Source organism: Zeus faber (genome assembly GCF_960531495.2).
Source record: "Zeus faber genome assembly, chromosome: 19".
Taxonomy (NCBI): domain Eukaryota; kingdom Metazoa; phylum Chordata; class Actinopteri; order Zeiformes; family Zeidae; genus Zeus; species Zeus faber.
In genome coordinates this window covers 8,493,542-8,503,247 of record NC_137206.1, presented here as the reverse complement: position 1 = coordinate 8,503,247, position 9,706 = coordinate 8,493,542, and the positions used below count along the sequence as shown (strand labels likewise).

The following is a 9,706-nucleotide window of genomic DNA, read 5'->3' as shown; positions in this document are numbered from 1 at the left end:
CACAACCCGCCATGCATCTGGGCTTATTTGGCCTGTTAATCGGTGCTATATTTGGTGAATGGATAAGGATCTTACATGTAAAACTACTTTTACAGTATCCAGCCAGCCAATCAGAGTGAGGTATCCTCTTAAATTATCGTTGCTATAACAATAGGGTGTGGCCTTATTTTGTTCCTTCGCTGCCTGAATGGGGGTGTGGCCTAATTATGTCCCTTCCTTTATTATGATATTGGAGGCGTGGCCGTTTTTGTCCTTTCACTATGATTATAGGGCGTGGCCATGTTATGTTCCTTTATAATCTTTCATATGCCACCGCAATTGGGTGGCAATTATTATTTCTTTACACATTAAATAGCCAATTGGGGCGTGGTCTTAACGATCAGCCAAACCAAGCCCGGAGGAAAATTAAAGTGCATTTTTTTGATGATTTTATCTATTTTGTGGAGGTCCACAAAAACGACACAACGCTTGACCCATTCTCTTGATCTTGATAATTATTCAATCAGAATGAAATAAAAGTTGGCACGGTGGCATGTGGTGGGGAGCGATCGGGGGCAGGACTCCCCCTCAATGCGTAATGGAGAGCGCAACAGGCTTTAGTACTTACAGTATAACGATCATATCTCGCACAGCCTTTCTAATGGACAGGTAAACATTAATTCAAGATGTAATTTGTACCTAATCATTTTGACTGCTGCTACCTACTGGCTAAATTATATTACACACTGCTGAAAAATAAAGATTTGTTTATATCGTTGATATAAGGTTTGCGCCAAAAAAAAAATTCCTGACCTCACCTGGACTCTGCACATCTTCACATTATTGTAAAAATGTGCAGAATCCAGACGTCCACTACGCAGACATGGCGGGCGGAGGAGGGGAGACTCGGGGGCAGTATTAGTGATTCTAGACCTCTTGAATCTTGATTTGGAGGCCCCAGGCAGGACCAAGGCCGAGCCTAAAGGAAGCCCGGTGCCATTCGGACGCTGCCTTCCAGTGCTGCCGTCACAAGTCTTCATTTTTCCATCCATGACCGCAAAGAGACAAGTCATTGGATGAGGACTTGGGGGTTTGATGGCAGGCGATCCTCTCAATGCCGGAGACACGTGTGGTGACCAAGGTGACCTGGTTGCATGATGGTTCAGATGCTGCAGTCACAGGTTCTAGTCCTGATTTTTCCACCCAGGTCCTGTTCCTTGAATCAAATTATTGGAGGAGACGGCCAGGCGTCATAAGACTCAGTGGCTCAAAATTAAGGGTGAGCTTTTGTAAGCCGGGAAACACAAGTGCAGTCTCCGGGCGCTTTTAAACTAGCACTTGTGTTGCTGGCTTTCAAAAGCTCACCTGACATTGAGCCCTCAAGTCCTCCAACACCCACATCCTCATCCAAAGACGGCACTTGTTTATCTGCACCACTGAGTCTAATAAAGCTTGGGCGTATCCCCCAATCATTTGATTCAAGGAAGAGGACATGGACGCAGAAACCAGGACTTTAACTTGTGATGGCAGCGCATTGTCTGAAACCAGCCCTCCGCCAGGTTGCGTTCACGCTCACCCCTGGTCACAGGCGCTTTTAAATGCCTAAGGCTCTGAACTAAAGATGTCGTTTACCGACGTACCTCCTTGAGCCACTGAGCCTCATGAAGCTCGGCCGTCTCCTCCAATCATTCGGTCAAAGGAAGCGTCTCTGAGCTGATGGATTTTTCCTCTGCGCCTAAAATGCTCTGTGCACACCACTGCACCAGTTATTTTATGTCCGGGTATAGGTACTAAATCACTTCATTAAAAGGTCAGATAGAAAACAGAAATTGTCCATGATGGATGTACGATAATGTGAATAAAAGTAAAAAAATAACAAGAAGGAAAATAAGACAAAAACACTTCAGGGTTTCCTTATTTTCCTCAATGAGTCGTCACAATCGACATATGGAATATTATATATATTCTTTGGAATTATATATAAATGAGGTGAAAGATAGTGATCCAGTGTTTTCTATTCAAATAAACCCATTTGGTATTTCCATGTAGGAGTACAACCAGGATCAAGTCAGGTTCTAATAAAAGAGTGGGAACACTTTGTGTCCAGTGTCAGCGGCTCACGGTCGGGGTGTTATTGCCTCCGTTTGGGAGTCGGGGCTCTCGGCTCTTTTCCTTCCAGATTGGAGTCTCAGTTCAGCCTGTGGAGCCGCTGCAGCTGAGTCGTGAACAAAACGGGTAAATTACTTTTTTTCGCTGGAGTGACTCCCAACTCCCGAGTCATTTAATATGGCTTTAAAATTTAAAATTTAAAATTTAATATATTTATAATCTTGCCCCATGGTCTTCTCAACGCAGTGAAGAGCGTTGGAACGGTTCAGTTGGTATTCTCATTAAGCTTTTCTCACTGGAAAGAGCTTCCTCTAAATAGTTTGTGTTTACTAGTCATGCCTGCAGTCAGTGAGGTGGCGGAGGGCCTCACATTGGTCCAGCCTGGGGCCTCCAAATCACTATGACCGCCCCTGCTTATTATTGTTGAATAAATTTGATTAAATCACACCCGTGTCTATTGTACAGTTCTACGAGATAAATGCAATAAATTCATCTATATTTATTCAAATAAACTTTATCAAATATAAGCCAAACATTTAAAAAAAAATCAATGCAAAATTTGTCCTTGAAATCTTTTACTCCAGTGGTTGAAATGATCATCGGATGTTAGTCGTACTATTCATTAATCTAAATGAAACTTCACAACACAAGAACCATTACCACAGATCATTCAGGTAATTATTTTTATTTTTGGTCTTTAGAATACAAAACAAGAACCAAAAACACAAAAATAATTATTATTATTATAACATTCATAACAGAGGTGATTGAGGCAACACAGAGGAGTGGGGTTTCTTGGCTGCAGAACAGCCAGTAATGCAGATAAAGGTCCGTTATCTGACAAATGGGTTAAGAGTTGGTGCCTTTCTTTCAGTAGTGCCCCACACAGATGGAGTGAACCTGCAGTGATTCCACAGTGGAGCGATTCACACCGACCGCAAGCAACGGGTGATTGTTCACGACTTGTAGGGTTGAAATCTCTCGTGTGTGTGCGTGCGCGGCGCGACACCGTTTTAAATAGTTTATTATTAGGAACTTCCCGCCCCATTATGTCATAAACTCTTTCGCTCACTGAGCAGGCACCGATTATTTGAAGCAGCTTCCTAATGCTCAAGAATACAATCTGGCTAAAAAGGAGTGAACATTGTGTCCAATAGTCACTCACGTTACGCACAAGTATTGGATGGAGGATGGACCCCACCCGAAAAAAAAAAAAAAAAAAAGCAAGAAGTTTCTCTGTTTCAACAAGTATGAAAGGACAACAATAATAACAATTTTTAATATAACATAAAAAAGAAAAAAGAATGAATACGTCTTGGAATGCAAAAACAACAGAGTAAATGTCGTCTTTCTTTGGATACAAAAACGAGACAAAAACGCATCATTCAGAGAAATAATAAAACCTAGCGTCACTTAGCAAAACACAAAGCAGTGAAAGCAGTAACTTTTGTTATTTAAGGTTTTTTTTTTTTTTTTACTGCACCGACTTGCGTGATTACATTTTTTTTGCCACAGCGCTCGTTACGTTCCACCCGCCACATTTCTCGTTTTTTTTTTTTTTTACGCCAATCATTGCAAGTTATTACTCCTTTTGTACTAAGTTCCTTTGGATTTCTGCCTTTTGTCGATTTTAAATCCGTCACAGCAGGTAGAGTCAGCTAGCACGTTTCACCACACACACACACACACACACACACACACACACACACACACACACACACACACACACACACACACACACACACACACACACACACACACACACACACACACACACACACACACACACATCCTGCACAAAATAAAATAAATCCACGCTCCCTTCCTCCCACTCGATAAAAAATAAAAATAAAAATCTGAAATGCAGTCCGCAAATAAACCACAAAAAGAAAACAAGGTTTGCACGGAGGCTCTCGACCCGGCGCTCTGAAGCCGTGTGTATGGTGCTGGGGCGCCTGGTTCCTCTTTGCTGGGGGCCCTGGGAACAGGAAGGGGCCCGGTTCACATTATGCTGGAAAAAGAGCGACTGGTCTGAGACGCTGCAGACAGCGCCGCTCTAAAATAAAATAAAATGAAACAAAACACTGGACTGGAGTGTGAATGCATATCTATCGATCTTCTGACCTGGGGAGAGAAGGAGAACTTGGATGTTATTTTGTAAAACAATGCCAAAAATCATTTAATAAGGAAATAAAATATACACCGATCAGCCACAACATTAAGACCACTGATAGGTGAAGGGAAGTTGATGTGCTGGATGCAGGAAAAATGGGCAAGCGTAAGGATCTGAGCCACTTTGACAAGGGCCAACAAGGGGCCTGACAACCAGGTGTCGCACCCGGGGCTCGTCGGTTGGGGCGGAGCGGGGCGGGGCTCGTCCTTGCGCGGGTGGTCGGCCGGTGTGGGGGGCCCCGGATCCGTGGCTAATGTCTTGGTGCCAGATACCACGGGACACCTTCAGAGGTCCACGCCTCGACGGGTCGGAGCTGTTTTCGCCGCTTGGCGCCGGCCCTTGTGGTCGCCTGCGCAAACGCTCTGTGTGATTACGCACAATTAGGGGGTTGAGTTTTTTTTTTGTTTTATATCACTATGTCAGCCGCAAACTCATCGGCAGTGATCTCCCACGACCGCGATGCACTTGTGGATTAAAAAAAATAAACTCCTGAAAGAACAACTTTGGGACATTTTATCCACTGATCCAGAGCGGCCGGCGGAGATTCTACGCGTCAACACGATCAACAAGGACAAGAACGTCAACGGAGTCGCTGTTTCGCGAGAGGGACGATGGAGAAAACTCTCCGGTCACCGGGGCGGCATTCGGACCGGGAATGAGGACACAAGCGTACCGTCCACCTCTGCCCAGCATCCTTCTTGCCAATGTCCAGTCCCTGGAAAACAAGATGGATGACCTCCAGGCGAGGATTGCATTCCAAAGGGACACGAGAAAAAGTTGCGTCCTCTGCCTGACGGAGACATGGCTGAATCCGCCGGTGCCGGACCACGCCGCACACGTCCGTCTCGGACGGCCTGCCTGCGCCGCCGCCGGTAGGACGGCGCTCTCCTGGCTCGGCCGCTGGTGATGTCCCTCGGAACTCCTCCGCTGCCGGACCTCCTTCCATGCTCACTGTCGGCTCCCTCACGGTTTGACGGACGACGTGGTCTCCCAGGTACTGCACACCAAGCTAACGCACCTTGATGGCCGGAAGGGGGCCAACGTGACATTGCTGTTCATCGACTACAGTTCAGCTTTCAACACTTTCAACGGGGATGGTAGCTCAGGAGGTAGAGCTGGTGGTCTAGTGATCCAAAGGTTGCTGGTTCGATCCCAGGCTCCTCCTGCTAGCATGCTGTAGTGTCCTTGAGCAAGACACTTAACCCCTAATTGCTCCTGATGGCTGCGTCCGTCGGTGTTTGAACAATTGTAAGTCGCTTTGGATAAAAGCGTCTGCTAAATGACTAAATGTAAATGTAAATGTAACACCATGGTCCCCACCAGACTGGCTGTCAAGCTGAAGGAGCTCGGACTGAACACTCCGCTGTGTGCCAGGATCCTGGACTTCCTAGCAGCCTGGCCCTGGGTGGTTCTGGTGGGGAGGCACACGTCCAGCACCCGCACCCTGAACACAGGACCCCCCCCAGGGCTGCGGCCTCGGCCCCCTACTGTACTCCCTGTACGCACATGACCGCGTGACCAGGTCCCAGCCCCAACACCATCATCAAGTTTGCTGAGGACACCGTCGTGCTGGGCCTGATCACCAAAAGACGACGAGAAGGCCTACCGCGAGGAGCCGGCTGACCTGTCACTCTGGTGCCAGGACAACAGCCTCTTCCTGAACGTCAGCAAAACTAAGGAGCTGATTGTGGACTTTGGGGATTACAACCGAGGACGCACGCGCCGCTGGTGTAAACTGGACGGCATTGTGTATTGTTCCTGGATTGCTGCGCCGTACTGTTGTGTACTGTACTGTGTATCTCAACACACACCTCTCTTTACTAACATGCCACTTCACTGCACATATCTGTATATAAATAGTAGTCTATTCCTTGTATTCCTATTTTGTATCCCTACTTAGTACATTACCTTTTTACTCTTATTTTATTCAATTTACTAACTGTATAACATTTTAGGAATCAGTCAGTTTAGTTAATTAGTTAGCTACTGTGTCAGTTAGTAATTGTTGTGCATAATCTCCGGGTGCGTTGCAATGACATTTCACTGCATATACATATATGCTTGTATGTATATAAATGTGATATATAAAAATATTGAATCTTGAAAAGGAGGGGGGGCTACACAATATTAGTGGTTATTAGTGGTGTAGAGCGTTGTTATTGTAGAATCACTTTTATCCTAATCCCACGTGTGGTCAAATTGTTGACTGAAACGTAAAAAAAAAAATCAAATAAAATAAATAGGAATCAAACATGGTTGCCAGGATGCTCACCCTTTGGTTCACCACTGCGGGGGCACGTAGCTGTAAGTGGGCGTGCCGGGGGGCCGGTACGTGGGCATGGTCACTGGGTGGGTGGCGACTGGCCCTGGCGAGTGAGTCGTCAACAGCGCTCCTGGGAGTCAGAGCAACACATTATGACACTCAAGATTGTATTTATTTATACACACATATATACAGTACACACACACACACACACACACACACACACACACACACACACACACACACACACACACACACACACACACACACACACACACACACACACACACACACACACACACACACACACACACACACACACTTTTCCAAAGCTTGAGTGACTCACCGGCTGACATGGCCATTGTGGTCCCAGCCACCATCCCCATGGCGACGCCGTTGTGCCGCTGCTGGGGAATGGCCGGGGCGTACATGGCGGCTGGCATGCCGTTGGGCTGGACCACCGTGGTGTGATGGATGACGTGGGGCGGCGCTGCATATAGCGGCTGTGTGTAGTAGGCTCCCTGCTGCTGTGAGGGCAAGAGTGCCTGGATGGAGGGTAAACGCAAAAAAAACATGTTGAATAATTATAAGAACAAAATAACTTAGAACTTCCGATGTCTGGACTTTGCCTTTTCCTTCCGACCGACCTGGGCATAGGGGTTCTGTTGGGGGTAGGTGCTCCTCATGGGGTACACAGCCCCCGGGTAAGGGTTTGCCGAGGAGGAGTAGGGGGGAACCGTGCCCGTGGTGGGAGAGCAGGACATCTTGAAAGGTGTTCCTGGAGCGTAGCCTGAGGAGAAAGAGGAGGAGGAAGGGTTAACAGCCGGAAATATCAAGCAATTTATATATATATTTTTTTAACCCCATTTCACTCCTTTTTTGATGTCTGAATGCAAAAAACGATAGCACTAGACATCGACTTATCAACATTTACATCTCTGAAGCTATTGGATGTGTACAATGCACGTGAGCAATTCTTTCACAGCTCTTCCAGTGAAAGTGCATTTCCCCATGTGCTCACCTGTGGGGAAGGCTGGGTTGGCTCCTGGGTACATGTTGGGAGTGTAGGCCGGGGCGGCCGCCGCGTACCCCACTGGGAACCCGGCTTCCGTGACCAAAGAGTGTGTGTGTGTGTGGGGGAGAGAGAGAGAGAGAGAGAGAGAGAGAGAGAGAGAGAAAAGTCCCAAAGGGTTGATAACGTCAACCTTTACTACGAATCCTCATTACATGCGGATGTACTGGAAAAAAAGCACGGTACCTGGGTAGCCTATACCCTTCTGGTTGGCGTAAGGGACCCCTGTTGGCGCAGGGCTGTACACAGGGTTCATCGTGATGGTCTGTTCACACAACCTGCAGGACAAACCTATGGATAAGAGTACGGAACACAAGAAGGAATTTCGATCTGAAAAGCTCCGCGCTTATACCAGTGAGCCCCGTTGAGGAAATGACACCGGTGTTCAGACCGTGTTTTTGGCTGCGTGCGAGCACCATCAATTCCTTATTTTTGCAATGAGCGTATCATTCAAAGTCTAAAATCTCCCTCCCATGTTGCCTGCCACGTTCTCTCTTGCGTACCATAATTGACGTCGACTAGTTAGTCTAGTGATTATTATTGATAATTATAAACACGATATGTCACTTACAAGCCATGATATTTTGATCTTAAAAGTGGCAACTAATCACCAATGACTAAGTGTGGACAAAAACATTTTGTGCATTTCATCAAAGGTGCTGGATTTAGAAGCGTTGCATTCGGCCTCGACTTCACAGTTCCATATTGGGATTGCTCACTGTTTGTTTCGTTTTCAAATATTGAATTAATTCGGCAGAGCCTGGATGACCGATAGCCTAGTAGTGATAGTGCTACTGGATTAATTAGATATTGATTTAATTTACAACTATTCATCATGTGTGGCCAATGTCGCCCTGCATAGGAGAGATACATTCATATGTTTGTTTACCCGTTGAACTAAAACTGCATTTAGGTTTAAGGTCACTCGCACTTTTATTATTATTATTATTATTTATTTTATTTTTTTTTTAATGGAATTAGCGCTCGGGTTAACTAACCCTAATAATTCACACTGTTTTGACTCTTTGATCACCTGTGTGGACGTGCTGAGGAGGGATGCTGGTGCGGAAAGCACTAAGGAGCTGGCCAGATGTATGGAGCCCGGGGATGACTGGAGACGCGGATGGAAGGCTCGTCTGAGGGCGACGGGGAGAGGGATGATTTGTGTTGGTCACATTAAACCTACGGAAACGACGAGAGGAAGCCATTGTGGTGAGGGGCTCGCCCGCCCAATGTTCCAGAAGGAACGGGAGGAACTGACTGACTGACTGACTGACTGACTGACCTGTTGCACTCTAGCTCAAGGGTCAGATACGTCACCAGAGGGTAGCAAAGCCCCCCCCCCCCCCCATTAAACGCCAGTACGAGCGCGGCGCAGAAAACCAGATCAGCGTCATGTATTTGAATCATTCAGAACAGGAAGTGCGGAGCTTTTCCTTTCTGTTCACCAGGAAACTGCGTCAGAAATAAACTCGGGTTTTTAAAAACAACATTGTATCCCCCCCCCACACACACACCAGCGCCCCCTATTGGCCGCCCGCCACCGACGCGGAATAACTGACGCATCACGGTTAGCCCGCTAACAGCGCTACTAGCTAGCCGGGCTCGGTGGCTTCGCCTGCGCGGGGCCGCTCGGGCCCCCTGCGCGGTGGGCGCTGGTGTAAAGTGCCGGACGACAGAGGCCGCCATGCCGCTCCCCACCGGGGGGCCAGACCTCGGGTACCGGCGGGAGGGTGTACTGTGTCATCAGGCCGCTGGATCCCCGCTTCCACCCCCCCCCGCCTCCCCCGCCTCCGCCTCCGCCTCCGCCGCCGCCGCCGCCGCCTATATTAACCCCAAAACCAAATTAGCAAACGCACACGTCCGTTGCTCCCGGGCCCCCGACCCGTCCCCGCTGGCGCCGCCTACCTCGCCACCTCCTCGTCCGCCGCTCGGAGGTGTCCGCCGTCGGCTCTTGAGACGAAATGCAATTCGCTGGTGTTTTGCTTCCAGTGGAACTCTCCCGGACAAGCCTGCGTCACTTCCCGTCTGTGACGTCACGTGCCAGGCGCGCTCCATGTTGGTCGTCGTTTTATCGCGTCGGGGCGAAGCGGGCGCCGCGCGGAAACGC

At 47.9% G+C, this 9,706-nt stretch overlaps 1 protein-coding gene across 4 annotated transcripts; it reads right to left on the bottom strand.

Annotated features, from left to right (window-relative positions):
• Positions 1 to 2,757: 2,757 nt before the first annotated feature.
• On the bottom strand, positions 2,758 to 9,594 carry fam168b (family with sequence similarity 168 member B). Of its 4 annotated transcripts, none has more exons than XM_080020276.1 (8): positions 9,505 to 9,594; positions 8,630 to 8,778; positions 7,783 to 7,874; positions 7,546 to 7,629; positions 7,172 to 7,314; positions 6,871 to 7,069; positions 6,534 to 6,654; positions 2,758 to 4,212 (listed from the first exon to the last, which is right to left on the bottom strand). In XM_080020276.1, exons 3-7 carry the CDS (start codon positions 7,850 to 7,852, stop codon positions 6,542 to 6,544), a joined length of 609 nt encoding a protein of 202 aa, XP_079876402.1. In that variant the 5' UTR covers positions 7,853 to 7,874; positions 8,630 to 8,778; positions 9,505 to 9,594; the 3' UTR covers positions 2,758 to 4,212; positions 6,534 to 6,541. The 4 variants fall into 4 exon arrangements, with proteins under 4 accessions (XP_079876402.1, XP_079876403.1, XP_079876404.1 ...); XM_080020277.1 differs by having other exon boundaries at positions 8,630 to 8,732; positions 9,505 to 9,592; XM_080020278.1 differs by having other exon boundaries at positions 7,783 to 7,887; positions 9,505 to 9,588.
• Between the last annotated feature and the right edge of the window lie 112 nt (positions 9,595 to 9,706).

Coding starts and splice junctions, on each gene's coding strand:
- fam168b (XM_080020276.1), bottom strand. CDS start 7,852: ATGAACCCTGTGTACAGCCCTGCGCCAACAGGGGTCCCTTACGCCAAC. Junction 7,315..7,545: donor CAACCCAGCCTTCCCCACAG/GTGAGCACATGG, acceptor CTTTCTCCTCAG/GCTACGCTCCAGGAACACCT. Junction 6,655..6,870: donor CACAATGGCCATGTCAGCCG/GTGAGTCACTCA, acceptor TCTGACTCCCAG/GAGCGCTGTTGACGACTCAC.